Source organism: Oncorhynchus kisutch, linkage group LG6 (assembly GCF_002021735.2).
Source record: "Oncorhynchus kisutch isolate 150728-3 linkage group LG6, Okis_V2, whole genome shotgun sequence".
Taxonomy (NCBI): Eukaryota; Metazoa; Chordata; class Actinopteri; order Salmoniformes; family Salmonidae; genus Oncorhynchus; species Oncorhynchus kisutch.
The window spans coordinates 14330302-14347401 of record NC_034179.2 but is presented as its reverse complement, the minus strand read 5'-3'; the positions used below and the strand labels follow the sequence as shown (position 1 = coordinate 14347401).

The 17100-nt window shown below is 44.1% G+C and overlaps 1 protein-coding gene across 1 annotated transcript in view; it reads left to right on the top strand.

Moving 5' to 3' along the window:
* LOC109893634 (polyadenylate-binding protein, cytoplasmic and nuclear-like) overlaps window positions 1–17100 on the top strand; it is a 25107-nt gene extending 8007 nt beyond the window's left edge. The window contains exons 3-6 of the mRNA XM_031825899.1: window positions 6349–6475; window positions 6949–7035; window positions 15173–15386; window positions 16000–17100. Of these exons, the coding sequence (XP_031681759.1) occupies window positions 6349–6475; window positions 6949–7035; window positions 15173–15262 (304 nt within the window). The 3' untranslated portion in view covers window positions 15263–15386; window positions 16000–17100. The remainder of the gene's footprint in view (window positions 1–6348; window positions 6476–6948; window positions 7036–15172; window positions 15387–15999) is intronic.

Here is a 17100-nt window from a genome sequence, read left to right as displayed (position 1 = left end):
GCTTATAATATCTGACATTTTGGTAGACTATTTGTTAGTCAACTTGTGTTTAATTAGATACTGTAGATGCAGCGTCTCTTCTGTCATTATATGTTGACCTAGAAGACTAAATAAACCTTTACTCACCAGAATAATGTCATAAATGATAGAATGAATGTTACAATCTAGTTGACATTGGTAAAGTTTTCCCTGTCATCTCTGCTTCTTTCTAGGAGCATAGACTTACAATTAAAAAGATACAAATATTCAGTGCAAAACATGAAAATGACATGAGTTTGACGGGTTGTAAGGAAATAGAAACCTGTGTAAACGACCCAACATGTTTCTGATTAGATTTCAGTTCAGCTTGGATGCATATTTAATGTGGTTGTAGTACTATCAGTGTTTATGATGATGATAAATATAGCACCTCTACAGACGGTATCTAACTGACCATTCACATTCTCTCAAGATACTGAAATAAATAAATCATATTTCTCCACTCCTGTTCCCCAGTAAAAATGTAGCCTACATTTGGTGTATCATTTTACTGCAAGAAATGTTTAATTCTGCAGGAGTTAATGTTAAGGCAATGTGAGAGGTTATAGACCTATAGTCAGAGTCCAGATTTCAGTGTCCATTTTACCCATCTGAACAGCAGGCTACAGTTCCCTTGACCTGTCATTGGCCTATTTGAAGTCCGATATTGTGACTGTTGAATTTGTATAGCACCTCACAATCATCACACATAACATAACCGTCACTGCTATCATCCTCTTACCACTTCACCAACTCTTTCCCAAATGTCTGTTCTGGCCTTCCCTTCTCTTTACTGACAAACCCTTAACCAACAATGCAGTTCAAGAAATAGAGTTAAGAAAATATTTACTAAATAAAGTCAAAAGTAACCCAATAAAATAACAAGGCTATATATAGGGGTACCGGTACCAAGTCAATGTGCTGGGGTACAGGTTAGTCGTGGTAATTTGTACATGTAGGTAGGGGTAAAGTGATAGATAATAAACAGCGAGTAGCAGCAGTGTAAAAACAAGGAGGGGGTCAATGTAAATAGTCTGGTGGCCATTTGATTAATTGTTCAGCAGTCTTATGGCTTGGGGGTAGAAGCCTTTAAGGAGCCTTTGGGACCTAGACTTGGCATTCCGGTACCACTTGCCGTGCGGTAGCAGAGAGAGCAGTCTATGACTTGGGTGACTGGAGTCATTGACAATTGTTTGGGCCTTCCTCTGACACCGCCTTGTATATAGGTCCTGGATGGCAGGAAGCTTGGCCCCAGTGATGTACTGGGCCATACGCACTACCCTCTGTAGCACCCTATGGTCGGATGCCGCCATACCAGATGGTGACGCAACCAGTCAGGATGGTCTCGATGGTGCAGCTGTAGAGCTTTTTGAGGATCTGGGGAGCCATGCCAAATATTTTAGGGGGAAAAGGTGTTGTCGTGTCCTCTTCACTACTGTCGTGGTGTGTTTGGACCATGATAGTTTGTTGGAGATTTGGACAACAAGGAACTTGAAAATCTCAAGCCGCTCCACTACAGCCCTGTCGGTGTGAATGCAGATGTGTTCGGCCCTCCTTTTCCTGTAGTCCATAATCAGCTCCTTTGTCTTGCTCACATTAAGGGAGAGGTTGTTGTCCTGGCACCACACTGGCAGGTTTCTGACCTCCCCATAGGCTGTCTCATCGTTGTTGGTGATCAGGCGTCAGCAAACTTGATGATGATGTTGGAGTCACGCATTAGTGTGTCAACGGAGAGTACAGGAGGGGACTGAGTACACACCCCTGAGGGGCCCCCATGTTGAGGATCAGCGTGGCAGATGTGTTGTTACCTACCCTTACCACCTGGGGGCGGCCTGTCAGGAAGTCCAGGATCCAGTTGCAGAGGAAGATGTTTAGTCCCAGGGTCCTTAGCTTAGTGATGAGCATTGAGGGTACTATGGTGTTGAACGCTGAGCTGTAGTCAATGAACACCATTCTCACATAGGTGTTCCTTTTGTCCAGGTGGGAAAGGGAAGTGTGGAGTGCAATTGAGATTGCATGATCTGTTGGGGCAGTATGCGAATTGGAGTGGGTCTAGGTTTTCCAGGATGATGGTGTTGAAGTGAGCCATGACCAGCCTTTCAAAGCACTTCATGGCTACCGACGTGAGTGCTACAGAGCGGTAGTTATTTAGGTAGGTTACCTTCGCTTTCTTCGGCACGATGTCTCTATGGTGGTCTGCTTGAAACATGTAGGTATTACAGACTCGGACAGGTAGAGGTTGAAAATATCACTGAAGACACCACTTACCAGTTGGTCTAGCAAAACAGTCCTGTAGCGTAGCATTCGCAAGAATAATAAATGAATGATAGATGAGTGACAGATGAATGGTAGATTAATGATGGATTAATGGTAGATTAATGATGGATTAATGGTAGATTAATGATGCATTAATTATGGATTAATGGATTTTTTTCAAGGCATTGCTATATTTTTATTCAATCCAAACAATATTTCCTTGACCCACCCGCCCAGCTGATATAACCCAGAGGGCTGTTTGTGAGTCAACCCTTGCATCACAAATGACTATGACACAACGGCTACCCGTTTTAGAGTGCGGATTCCATGAGAGATAATGAATATAAAGGTTATATTATGACTGTATGACAAGGTAACCTTTCTATTCATGATCTGGTCATGCCCAGTCTACGCTGGAGATGCTGTTATAATGACCCCCGTGAATGAGTAGCGTGCAGCACAGACTCGTGACGTGCATGGACAGTGATATTTGGCTTGGATAACAGAGAAAATACTCTCCTACGCACAGACTGCATGCTAGGCTGCCCACTAATACAGACAGTCGACATGGACATATGAAATTGTCTGCATCTTGTTCAGACTGCTCCTCCCCCATTTATATTACAGCTTGGACTAGACATACAGTATATCCTTTACTGTTTTCTTAACTTCTCTCTCTGTTCTAGGCTACAGTAGGGATGTTTGAGAGAACTCTCATAATCACTTCTACTTAAAGGGATAATCCACCCTGTAAACCACTACTTCCTATGATTAACAGTGTTAAACAATGTAAAATAACACTAATATGTGAAAATATATATTGTTTTACAAATATAAAATTTTGTTATATCAAGGATGCTAGAAAAATCGTTATGGAAATCTGCTGAGGCTCAAGTTGACAAGACCCACAATGTCTCTCTCTCTGGGCTGGCTAGCTCACTAGCTAGCAAACGTAGCTACACACAATAATATCAATGTCAGCATGTGAAGTCGCTAGTTGGCGGTAAAATTGCCGTAAACAAACTTCACTATCAATTTAGGAGTCTATCCCACCGAGTTCAGCTTGCAGTTGGTCTCTTATCCAGAGCCAGTTCAGCTTACAGTTGGTCTCTTGCCTAGAGCCAGTTCAGCTTACAGTTGGTCTCTTGCCTAGAGCCAGTTCAGCTTACAGTTGGTCTCTTATCCAGAGCCAGTTCAGCTTACAGTAGGTCTCTTGCCTAGAGCCAGTTCAGCTTACAGTTGGTCTCTTGTCCAGAGCCAGTTCAGCTTGCAGTTGGTCTCTTGCCCAGAGCCATTTCAACTTGCAGTTGGTCTCTTGTCCAGAGCCAGTTCAGCTTACAGTTGGTCTCTTGTCCAGAGCCAGTTCAGCTTGCAGTTGGTCTCTTGCCCAGAGCCATTTCAACTTGCAGTTGGTCTCTTGCCCAGAGCCAGTTCAACTTGCAGTTGGTCTCTTGCCCAGAGCCAGTTCAACTTGCAGTTGGTCTCTTGCCCAGAGCCAGTTCAACTTGCAGTTGGTCTCTTGCCCAGAGCCAGTTCAGCTTGCAGTTGGTCTTTTGCCCAGAGCGAGTGCAGCACTGCATTTCAGCCCTGCCACAATAGGACCAGATGACATCATGTCAGTGATTCTCTTGTTAACACAGGTGTGAGTGTTGACAAGGACAAGGCTGGAGATCACTCTGTCATGCTGATTGAGTTCGAATAACAGACTGGAAGCTTCAAAAGGAGGGTGGTGCTTGGAATCATTTTTCTTCCTCTGTCAGCCATGGTTACCTGCAAGGAAACACGTGCCGTCATCATTGCTTTGCACAAAAAGGGCTTCAGAGGGAAGGATATTGCTGCCAGTAAGATTTCACCTAAATCAACCATTTATTGGATCAAGAACTTCAAGGAGAGCAGTTCAATTGTTGTGAAGAAGGCTTCAGGGCACCCAAGAAAGTCCAGCAAGCGCCAGGACCGTCTCCTAAAGTTGATTCAGCTGCAGGATCGGGGCACCACCAGTACAGAGTTTTCTCAGGAATGGCAGCAGGCAGGTGAGAGTGCATCTGCACATACAGTGAGGCAAAGACTTTTGGAGGATGGCCTGGTGTCAAGAAGGGCAGCAAAGAAGCCACTTCTCTCCAGGACAATTCTGCAAAAGGTACAGGGATTGGACTGCTGAGGACTGGGGTAAAGTCATTTTCTCTGAATCCCCTTTCCGATTGTTTGGGGCATCCGGAAAAAAGCTTGTCCGGAGAAGACAAGTTGAGTGCTACCATCAGTCGTGTGTCATGCCAACAGTAAAACATCCTGAGACCATTCATGTGTGGGGTTGCTTCTCAGCCAAGGGAGCGGACCCACTCACAATTTTGATTAAGAACACAGCCATGAGAGAGCAACTTCTCCCAAACATCCAGGAACAGTTTGGTGACGAACAATGCCTTTTCCAGCATGATGGAGCACCTTGCCATAAGGCAAAGTGAAAACTAAGTGGCTTGGGGAACAAAACATCGATATGTTGGGTCCAAGGCCAGGAAACTCCCCAGACTTTAATCCCATTGAGAATTTGTGGTCAATCCTCAAGAGGCGGGTGGACAAACAAAACCCCACAAATTCTGACAAACTCCAAGCATTGATTATGCAAGAATGGCTGCCATCAGTGGCCCAGAAGTTAATTGACAGCATGCCAGGGCGGATTGCAGAGGTCTTGAAAAAGAAGGGTCAACACTGCAAATATTGACTCTTTACATCAACTTCATGTAATTGTCAATAAAAGCCTTTAACAGTTATGAAATGCTTGTAATTATACTTCAGTGTAACATCTGACAAAAATATCTAAAGACACTGAAGCAGCAAACTTTGGAAGTTAATATTTGTGTCATTCTCAAAACTTTTGGCCACGACTGTAGGCCGTAATCTTCTTACAATGTTGAGACTCTTCTGTCTGGAGGCCCTCTGTATCACTGGTACAATTGTTAGCCATGTTTATGGCTAATGAATCCAATTAGTCTATTGAGTCGTACAAGGCCGGGCTGGTCTAGTACAGCATGTGCCACTGTAGAGGACTCCTCCTAGCCTAACGTGTTCACAATGAGGCTATAGTCTAGACCTTCTCACAGTCAGATGGTCAAACAATTAATATTCGATTCTTGCTATCTGGGATCCTTGTGATGTTCCAACTCTGACGTTACCACATTGAAGTTGAAATGTTTAAGATAAGGGTTATGGAAGGGGTTAAGCTGAGGGTTATGGTAAGGGTAGGGGTTAGGGTTATGGTAGGGGTTAGGGTTAAGTTTAGGGTTATGGTAAGGGTAGGGGTTAAGGTTAGGGATGTCCGAACGGGATAGCACTAACCATTCATATTATTAATGGTTCCTGGATGTTAGTGAGAATGAATCCCATTGCTAATAACATTTCCCACGAATTCTATAGGTTACAGCAGCATGCCAGCTAGCCTAATGCACGCAGTAGTGGATGTTTTTCTTGAATTGGAGTCTGTTGGGAATTCAGGCTTCCTCTGTTTTATTTTGTCATTGTCCTGCTGCCGTATCCTCTGCATTGTGTGGATATAAGATTTACTGTGCCTAAAAAGGTGTTAAGAGACCTGTCATTCTAATCAGGGTCAGCTGACCGGGATGCCTAATATACTGTAGTTATGTTACATGGGTGGATGATGTATATGTTAAGAATAGAATAGCACAGTCTGTGACAAAGGAACATTAACCAATTATGTTATCATGTTCTTAGTTGATAGTAGACATTCATAAGGCATATAGGCCTGTATTGAGAATGACATTCATGTGTTTGGAGATTACAAAATGGAACTTTAAAGTGACTTACTTTATCTAAGTACTTTGAAACAGCAAATCAAAACTGAGAGACATGATTTTTGGGGACGGGACATTTGAGTAATTTAGCAGATGCTCTTATCCAGACCGACTTACAGAGCAATTAGGGTTAAGTGCCTTGCTCAAGGGCACATTGACAGATTTTTCACCAATTCACCTTGGGGATTCGAACCAGCAAATGTTTGGTTACTGGCCCAATGCTCTAACCGCAGTATTGTTTGTATGTTTTTCTCCCTCCCTCCCTGTACAGGTACCACCTGGTGAAGCTGCTGGAGAGGTTTGGGAAGGTGAAACAGTTTGACTTCCTGTTCCACAAGTCTGGACCAATGGAGGGCCAGCCCCGAGGATACTGCTTCGTTAACTTCCACACCAAAGAGGTACAACACCAAACCAACCATTTCACATCTTTCAATTCCAAGAAAAGATTAGCTCACAAACATGAAATGTTAGGGCTAGTCAAAAGCTATAGACGGCATAGACAAGAGGCACGATATAGCCAACCATTTCCCATCTCTCCCCGTGAAAATATTGTTTCAAACTTAATAGGGCTCCACCAACGGTAAGATGGAGATCTCTTGTTTAGTGTGATGGGAGGCAGTCCCCTGGCTGTTATTCAGAGGAACTAGGTGTATTAGCCTCATACACACACACAGACACATCATCATCAGCCATTATTGTCTCTGTTGTCATCACTCTATGAAAAGGAATGATGATATAATGATTTGTGTAAGAGGTCTTGGATAAGAGTGTCTGCTAAGTGACTACAATGTAATGATACTGACCTAGTTTCGGATGGGGGAAATTATGATTTTCATGAGGATCAAACACGTACTCTTTTTCCAATCTCCAGGAAGCAGAGTGGGCGATCCATTGTCTAAATGGGAAGCTGGCCCTCTCCAAGAAGCTGGTGGTGCGCTGGGCACACGCACAGGTAAAGGTAAGGGTCCCTCTCTGAAACCTCTTGCCTTTACACACACACACGCACACACGCATATGCATGGCCAGTGATTCATTGTGGCTTCCTCAGTTAGGGTGCAAGGCTAGCCCAATACAGGTCATTAAGTTGTACAGAGTTAGCCTGTATGTTAGCGTCCTGCATGCAACTGTGTTTGCCTGTGGTCTGGTCAGTGGTGTGACTGTTTTTGGGTACTGCACTGTGGCAGCATGTAGGACATTAGCTGAAAGGCAGTAGTGTAGGACATTAGCTGAAAGGCAGTAGTGTAGGACGTTAGCTGAAAGGCAGTAGTGTAGGACGTTAGCTGAAAGGGAGTAGTGTAGATCATTAGCTGAAAGGCAGTCGTGTAGCCAGCCAGTCCGTCAGTACCTCCTAGGCCGGGCCAGGGGTGATCTCTTGGACTCCAGCGACCCTGGTCTTTCCCTAACAATAGACAGCTGCCGTGTGGACTAAGGAAATCCTGTATAGTCCCAAATCACACCCCTTCTGTGCACACCCTGTCCCCCGTCTCCCACTCCTTGGACAACAACAATTCTGTGTCCACACACACACATAAGATAGATCAATCAAAAAAAGGAAAGTAACTGGTATGTTTCCATATTTATTTATTTTATTTTATCTTTATTTAACTAGGCAAGTCAGTTAAGAACAAATTCTTATTTACAATGACGGCCTAGGAACAGTGGGTTAACTGCCTTGTTCAGGGGCAGAATGACAGATTTTTACCTTGTCAACTCTGGGATTCGATCTAGCAACCTTTCCGTTACTAGTCCAACGCGCTAACCACTAGGCTACCTGCCAACATGGCATCCATATGCCATCCACATGCCATCCATTTACCCTTCCAAAACGGACTATCCTACCGATCCTCAACTTCGGCGATGTTATTTACAAAATAGCCTCCAATACCCTACTCAGCAAACTGGATGCAGTCTATCACAGTGCCATCCGTTTTGTCACCAAAGCCCCATATACCACCCACCACTGCGACCTGTATGCTCTAGTCAGCTGGCCCTCGCTACATATTCGTCGCCATACCCACTGGCTCCTATAAGTCTATGCTAGGTAAAGCTCCGCCTTATCTCAGCTCACTGGTCTTGATAACAACACCCACCCATAGCACGCGCTCCAGCAGGTATATCTCACTGGTCATCCCCAAAGCCAACACCTCCTTTGGCCGCCTTTCCTTCCAGTTCTCTACTGCCAGTGACTGGAACGAATTGCAAAAATCGCTGAAGCTGGAGGCTTATATTTCCCTCACTAACTTTAAACATCACATATCTGAGCAGCTAACCGATCGCTGCAGCTGTAAATAGCCCATCTAAATAGCCCACCCAATCTACCTACCTCATCCCCATATTGTTTTTATTTACTTTTCTGCTCATTTGCACACCAGTATTTATACTTGCACATCCTCATCTGCTCATCTATCACTCCAGTGTTAATTTGTTAAATTGTAATTACTTTGCTACTGTGGCCTATTTATTGCCTTACCTCTTCACGCCATTTGCACACATTGTATATAGACTTTCTTTTTTTTCCATTGTGTTATTGGCTGTACACTTATTTATTCCATGTGTAACTCTGTGTTGTGGTTGTTGTGTCGCACTGCTTTACTTTATCTTGGCCAGGTCGCAGTTGTAAATGAGAACTTGTTCTCAACTAGCTTACCTGGATAAATAAAGGTGAAATAAAAAATTTAAAATCCACATGCCGTCCATATTCCATCCATATGCCATCTATATACCATCCATATGCCATCTATATACCATCCACAGTTGAAGTCGGAAGTTTACATACAGTCGTGGCCGAAGGTTTTGAGAATGACACAAATATTAATTTTCACAGTCTGCTTCCTCAGTTTGTATGATGGCAATTTGCATATACTACAGAATGTTATGAAGAGTGATCAGATGAATTGCAATTAATTGCAAAGTCCCTCTTTGCCATGCAAATGAACTGAATCCCCAAAAAACATTTCCACTGCATTTCAGCCCTGCCACAAAAGGACAGGCTGACATCATGACAGTGATTCTCTCGTTAACACAGATGTGAGTGTTGATGAGGACAAGGCTTGAGATCACTCTGTCATGCTGATTGAGTGCGAATAACAGCCTGGAAGCTTCAAAAGGAGGGTGGTGCTTGGAATCATTGTTATTCCTCTGTCAACCATGTACCTGCAAGGAAACGTGCCGTCATCATTGCTTTGCACAAAAAGGGCTTCACAGGCAAGGATATTGCTGCCAGTAAAATTGCACCTAAATCAACCATTTTTTGGATCATCAAGAACTTCAAGGAGAGCGGTTCAATTGTTGTGAAGAAGGCTTCAGGGCGCCCAAGAAAGTCCAGCAAGCACCAGGATCGTCTCCTAAAGTTGATTCAGCTGCAGGATCGGGGCACCACCAGTACAGAGCTTGCTCAGGAATGGCAGCAGGCAGGCGTGAGTGCATCTGCACGCACAGTGAGGCAAAGACTTTTGGAGGATGGCCTGGTGTCAAGAAGGGCAGCAAAGAAGCCACTTCTCTCCAGGAAAAACATCAGGGACAGGGCTCACTCACAATTTTGATTAAGAACACAGCCATGAGAGAGCAACTTCTCCCAACCATCCAGGAACAGTTTGGTGACGAACAATGCCTTTTCCAGTATGATGGAGCAACTTGCCATAAGGCAAAGGTGATAACTATGTGGCTCGGGGAACAAAACATTGATATGTTGGGTCCATGGCCAGGAAACTCCCCAGACCTTAATCCCATTGAGAACTTGTGGTCAATCCTCAAGATGCGGGTAGACAATCAAAAATCCACAAATTCTGACAAACTCCAAGCATTGATTATGCAAGAATGGGCTGCCATCAGTGTGGCCCAGAAGTTAATTGACAGCATGCCAGGGCGGATTGCAGAGGTCTTGAGAAAGAAGGGCCAACACTGCAAATATTGACTCTTTACATCAACTTCATGTAATTGTCAATAAAAGCCTTTGACACTTATGAATTGCTTGTAATTATACTTCGGTATTCCATAGTAACATCTGACAAATATCTAAAGGCACTGAAGCAGCAAAGTTTGTGGAAATTAATATTTGTCATTCTCAAAACTTTTGGCCACGACTGTACACTTAACTTGTTTTTCAACCACTCCACAAATGTATTGTTAACCAACTATAGTTTTGCCAAGTCGGTTAGGACATCTACTTTGTGCATGACACAAGTCATTTTTCCATCAAATCAAATTTTATTTGTCACATACACATGGTTAGCAGATGTTAATGCGAGTGTAGCGAAATGCTTGTGCTTCTAGTTCCGACAATGAAGTAATAACCAACGAGTAATCTAACCTAACAATTCCACAACTACCTTATACACACAAGTGTAAAGGGATAAAGAATATGTACATAAAGATATATGAATGAGTGATGGTACAGAACGGCATAGGCAAGATGCAGTAGATGGTATCGAGTACAGTATATACATATGAGATGAGTAATGTATGGTATGTAAACATTATATAAAGTGGCATTGTTTAAAGTGGCTAGTGATACATTTTTTACATCAATTTCCATTATTAAAGTGGCTGGAGTTGAGTCAGTATGTTGGCAGCAGCCACTCAATGTTAGTGGTGGCTGTTTAACAGTCTGTTGGCCTTGAGATGGAAGCTGTTTTTCAGTCTCTCGGTCCCTGCTTTGATGCACCTGTACTGACCTCGCCTTCTGGATGATAGCGGGGTGAACAGGCAATGGCTCGGGTGGTTGTTGTCCTTGATGATCTTTATGGCCTTCCTGTGACATCGGGTGGTGTAGGTGTCCTGGAGGGCAGGTAGTTTGCCCCAGGTGATGCGTTGTGCAGACCTCACGACCCTCTGGAGAGCCTTACGGTTGTGGGCGGAGCAGTTGCCGTACCAGGCGGTGATACAGCCCGACAGGATGCTCTCGATTGTGCATCTGTAGAAGTTTGTGAGTGCTTTTGGTGACAAGCCGAATTTCTTCAGCCTCCTGAGGTTGAAGAGGCGCTGCTGCGCCTTCTTTACAACACTGTCTGTGTGGGTGGACCAATTCAGTTTGTTCGTGATGTGTATGCCGAGGAACTTAAAACTTACTACCCTCTCCACTACTGTCCCGTCGATGTGGATAGGGGGCTGCTCCCTCTGCTGTTTCCTGAAGTCCACGATCATCTCCTTTGTTTTGTTGACGTTGAGTGTGAGGTTATTTTCCTGACACCACACTCCGAGGGCCCTCACCTCCTCCCTGTAGGCCGTCTCGTTGTTGTTGGTAATCAAGCCTACCACTGTAGTGTCGTCCGCAAACTTGATGATTGAGTTGGAGGCGTGCATGGCCATGCAGTCGTGGGTGAACAGGGAGTACAGGAGAGGGCTCAGAACACACCCTTGTGGGGCCCCAGTGTTGAGGATCAGCGGGGTGGAGATGTTGTTACCTACCCTCACCACCTGGGGGCGGCCCGTCAGGAAGTCCAGTACCCATTTGCACAGGGCGGGGTCGAGACCCAGGGTCCCGAGCTTGATGATGAGTTTGGAGGGTATTATGGTGTTAAATGCTGAGCTGTAGTCGATGAACAGCATTCTCACATAGGTATTCCTCTTGTCCAGATGGGTTGGGGCAGTGTGCAGTGTGGTTGCGATTGCGTCGACTGTGGACCTATTGGTGCGGTAAGCAAATTGGAGTGGGTCTCGGGTGTCAGGTAGGGTGGAGGTGATATGGTCCTTGACTAGTCTCTCAAAGCACTTCATGATGACGGAAGTGAGTGTAGTCGTTTAGCTCATTTACCTTAGCTTTCTTGGGAACAGGAACAATGGTGACCCTCTTGAAGCATGTGGGGACAGCAGACTGGGATAAGGATTGATTGAATATGTCCGTAAACACACCAGCCAGCTGGTCTGCGCATGCTCTGAGGACGCGGCTGGGAATGCCGTCTGGGCCTGCAGCCTTGCGAGGGTTAACACGTTTAAATGTTTTACTCGCGTCGGCTGCAGTGAAGGAGAGTCCGCAGGTTTTGTTTACAGACAGATTATTTCACTTTTAATTCACTGTATCACAATTCCAGTTGGTCAGAAGTTTACATACACTAAGCTGAATGTGCCTTTAAACAGCTTGGAAAATTCCAGAAATTGTGTCATGGCTATAGAAGCTTCTGATAGGCTAATTGACATAATTTGAGTAAATTGGAGGTGTACCTGTGGATGTATTTCAAGGCCTACCTTCAAACTCAGTGCCTCTTTGCTTGACATCATGGGAAAAATCAAAAGAAAAAAATTGTAGACCTCCACAAGTCTGGTTCATCCTTGGGAGCAATTTCCAAACACTTGAAGGTACCACGTTCATCTGTACAAACAATAATACGCAAGTATAAACACTATGGGACCACGCAACCGTCATACCGCTCTGGAAGGAGACGAGTTCTGTCTCCTAGAGATCAACGTACTTTGAAATAAAAAGTGTAAGTCAATCCCAGTACAACAGCAAAGGACCTTGTGAAGATGCTGGAGGAAACAGGTACAAAAGTATCTATATCCACAGTAAAACGAGTCCTATATCGACATAACCTGAAAGGCCACTCAGCAAGGAAGAAGCCACTGCTCCAAAACCTCCATAAAAAATGCCAGACTACAGTTTGCAACTGCACATGGGGACAAAGATTGTACTTTTGGAGAAATGTTCTCTGGTCTGATGAAACAAAAATAGAACTGTTTGGCCATAATGACCATCGTTATGTTTGGAGGAAAAAGGGGGATGCTTGCAAGCCGATGAATACCATCCCAACCGTGAAGCACGGGTGTGGCAGGGTAGCCTAGTGGTTAGAGCGTTGGACTAGTAACCGGAAGGTTGCACGTTCAACCCCCCGAGCTGACAAGGTACAAATCTGTCGTTCTGCCCCTGAACAGGCAGTTAACCCACTGTTCCTAGGCCGTCATTGAAAATAAGAATTTGTTCTTAACTGACTTGCCTGGTTAAATAAAGGTCAAATTTTAAAAAATGTTGTGGGGGGTGCTTTGCTGCAGGAGGGACTGGTGCACTTCACAAAATAGATGGCATCATGAGGGAAGAAAATTATGTGGATATATTGAAGCAACATATCAAGACATGAGTCAGAAAGTTAAAGCTTGGTTGCAAATGGGTCTTCCAAATGGACAATGACCTCAAGCATACTTCCAAAGTTGTGGCAAAATGGCTTAAGGACAACAAAGTCAAGGTATTGGAGTGGCCATCACAAAGCCCTGACCTCAATCCCATAGAAAATGTGTGGGCAGAACTGAAAAAGCGTTTGTGTGCAAGGAGGCCTACAATCCTGACTCAGTTACACCAGCTCAGTCGGGTGAATGTTGGCCCATTCCTCCTCATTTATTGTGGGAAGCTTGTGGAAGGCTTCTCGAAACGTTTGACCCAAGTTAAACAATTTAAAGGCAATGCAATTTAAAGGCAATGCTAACAAATACTATTTGAGTGTATGTGAACTTCTGACCCCCTGGGAATGTGATGAAAGAAATAACATCTTAAATAAATAATTCTCTCTACTATTATTCTGACATTTCACATTCTTAAAATGAAGTGGTGATCCTAACTGACCTAAAACAGGGAACTAGGATTAAATATCAGGAATTGTGGATAACTGAGTTTAAATGTATTTGGCTAAGGTGGATGTAAACTTCCGACTTCAACTGTATATGCCAACCATATGCCATCAATATGCCATCTATACACCATCCATATGCCATCAATATGCCATCTATACACCATCTATATGCCATCTATACGCCATCTATACGCCATCTATATACCATCAATATGCCATCTATACACCATCCATACACCATCCATATGCCATCTATACACCATCAATATGCCATCTATATGCCATCTATACACCATCCATATACCATCAATATGCCATCTATATACCATCAATATGCCATCTATACACCATCCATATGCCATCAATATGCCATCTATACACCATCCATATGCCATCTATACACCATCCATATGCCATCTATACACCATCAATATGCCATCTATATGCCATCTATACACCATCCATATACCATCAATATGCCATCTATACACCATCCATATGCCATCAATATGCCATCTATACACCATCCATATGCCATCTATACACCATCCATATGCCATCTATACACCATCCATATGCCATCCATATACCATCAATATGCCATCTATACACCATCCATATGCCATCAATATGCCATCCATATACCATCAATATACCATGTCTGACTCAGAGAGCCATTCTGAGTAGAACCTTTCTAACATGATGGTCAAGTAATGGTCCTTCAACGATCTAGTCTATTGATTCAACGATCTAGTCTATTGATTCAACGATCTAGTCTATTGATTCAACGATATAGTCTATTGATTCAAGGATACAGTCTATTGATTTGTATGCAATTGCTGTTCCTTGTGATTGTCATGATCTCTCTTTGTCTTGTCAAGTCACCTTGACCAAGGCCATGTACTGGAGATCCCCTTCAGCTTTGTCTTTAACCGAGGGATCATTTTATTTTTCCGTCACTTCAGAGACTGATTGTCTCATCTCTGAGCCTGACCTCTGAACCTGTGTACTTACAGATAATGGAGGGAAGAGACACTAATCTAAATCATCTGAAGATAGAAATATGAGACAGATCACACATGCAGAAAATAGACCTGTGTCCCTTGTCTATCCGGAACATATAGGATACATTCTAATAGAAGGACTTGCCAAATAGAAGGGAGTATTTGAGGGTCATGGTCATATAAATGTATGTCCATTGTCTATTATGACTAGTGTGTTCGGTAGTCTGGCGTGAGAAACAATTATGGGTGTGTGTTTACTTTCAATGTAATACTTATTTCTATGTTACGTTGAGGAATAAAGGTTTTCATTCATCCATTCATCCATACTGGATCAGAAAGCTAACTTGTGCTTTTTGAAACCAGGACATGAACTGATTACTGAACCTGGTAAGTCTGATATGAGTCATTTCTGGTATACTGAAGTGTGTGTTGTGGTTCTTCTCTCCACAGGCTCACATTTCATCAGTCACGTGGGTGAAGTTGAGGGGTGGTTTTGAGAGGAATTAATACACAGTTCTATTGCTGTGCCTTTCAGCTTCCCCACAATGCCTGTGGATTTGACCAAAAACAACACCAGACAAACAGTGACACACTACCTGCCTGGTCCATGGTGCGACTGAGCTAAACGGGCTCCACTCTGGTTACCTGGTCCAACCATGGTGCGACAGTAAGCTAGCCCACCCCGAAGCTCTGCTCCCTATCTCTGTGGTTACCAGTCCAGGCTCTGCTCTGCTCAGCAGCTATGTCATGTGTGAGGAAGTTGCAGTTCATTCTCTAAAACCTCTCCTCATATCTCATAATTGTTTCATCACTTTAATCACAAGTCTCACAGGTGTCCTAGCTTCTTTTTTTTTGGTCCATCTCTCTCTTTGTTTCTCTCTCTCTGTCTCTGTATTTCTCTGTCTCTGTATTTCTCTCTCTCTATTTCTCTCTCTCTATTTCTTTCTCTCTGTCTGTCTGTCTGTCTGTCTGTCTGTCTGTCTGTCTGTCTGTCTGTCTGTCTGTCTGTCTGTCTGTCTGTCTGTCTGTCTGTCTGTCTGTCTGTCTGTCTGTCTGTCTGTCTGTCTGTCTGTCTGTCTGTCTGTCTGTCTGTCTGTCTGTCTGTCTGTCTGTCTGTCTGTCTGTCTGTCTGTCTGTCTGTCTGTCTGTCTGTCTGTCTGTCTGTCTGTCTGTCTGTCTGTCTGTCTGTCTGTCTGTCTGTCTGTCTGTCTGTCTGTCTGTCTCTGTCTCTGTCTCTGTCTCTGTCTCTGTCTCTGTCTCTGTCTCTGTCTCTGTCTCTGTCTCTGTCTCTGTCTCTGTCTCTGTCTCTGTCTCTGTCTCTGTCTCTGTCTCTGTCTCTGTCTCTGTCTCTGTCTCTTCCAGAGGTTTGAGGGGATAAGAATGGTCCTGCCAGCCTAGTGCCATCGTGCAGTGCAGAGCTAGACTTACCAACCAGTCTCAGGTCTGTCCAATCTCTGTCTCTTTGACCCTCTTCCTCTTTCTCCGACTCTCTCCCTTCATGCTTCACACACCCTCCTTTCCTACAGTATACATGTTTTAGAAGCTTATGAATTACGGTATGATAGACCTCATTAGGGTGTGTATGAGACTAACCCATGATTAACATCTAAAAGTCCAATTTCATGTTAGTGGGCCTCCCAAGTGGCACAGTATCACTACAGAACCTGGTTCAATCCCAGGCAGTGCCACAACCGGGAGTCCCATAGGGCGGCGCACAATTGGCAGAGCGTCGTTAGGGGAGGGTTTGGCCGAGGGGGGGTGGGGTGCTTTACTTGGCTCATCGCGCCCTAGCGACTCCTTGTTGCGGGCCGGGGGCCTGCAGGCTGACTTTGGTCGTCAGTATTTTCTCCAACACATTGGTGCGGCTGGCTTCCGGGTTAAGCGGGCGGGTGTTAAAAGGCATAGTTTGCGCGTCATGTTTCGGAGGAAGCATATGACTCGACCTTCGCCTCTCCCAAGCCCATTGGGGAGTGATGAAACAAGATCGCAATTGAATATCACCAAATTGTGGAGAAAATGGAGGTAAAATACAACAACAAAAAACATTTTACAAATGATAAACATTTCGGTTTAGTATTTTAATTGCTTGACAAGGAAGTCCCTTTTGAAAGGAGCCGTTATAAAAACAAATGACCTCTTAGCTCTAATTCATACTATTAGAGTTATTACTAAAACAACCATGTCTAAGATGGACTTTTAGGAAGAGTCCTTAGGAATGTATTTTACTGTAAACTTCAAAAACACTCTTACCAACCATAGACCTGTTGTCAGTGTGGAGGAAGTGATGAAAGATAAACACGTAGTTTCCTTTTTCCCCCTCATCCCCCCACACTCTCTAGTTTGCTTCCCCACTTACTCACTCTCCTCACAATCACTCTCTCCCTCTCTCTATAACGCTCTCCTTCTCAGTCACTCTCTCCCTCTCTCTATAACGCTCTCCTCAGTCACTCTCTCCCTCTCTCT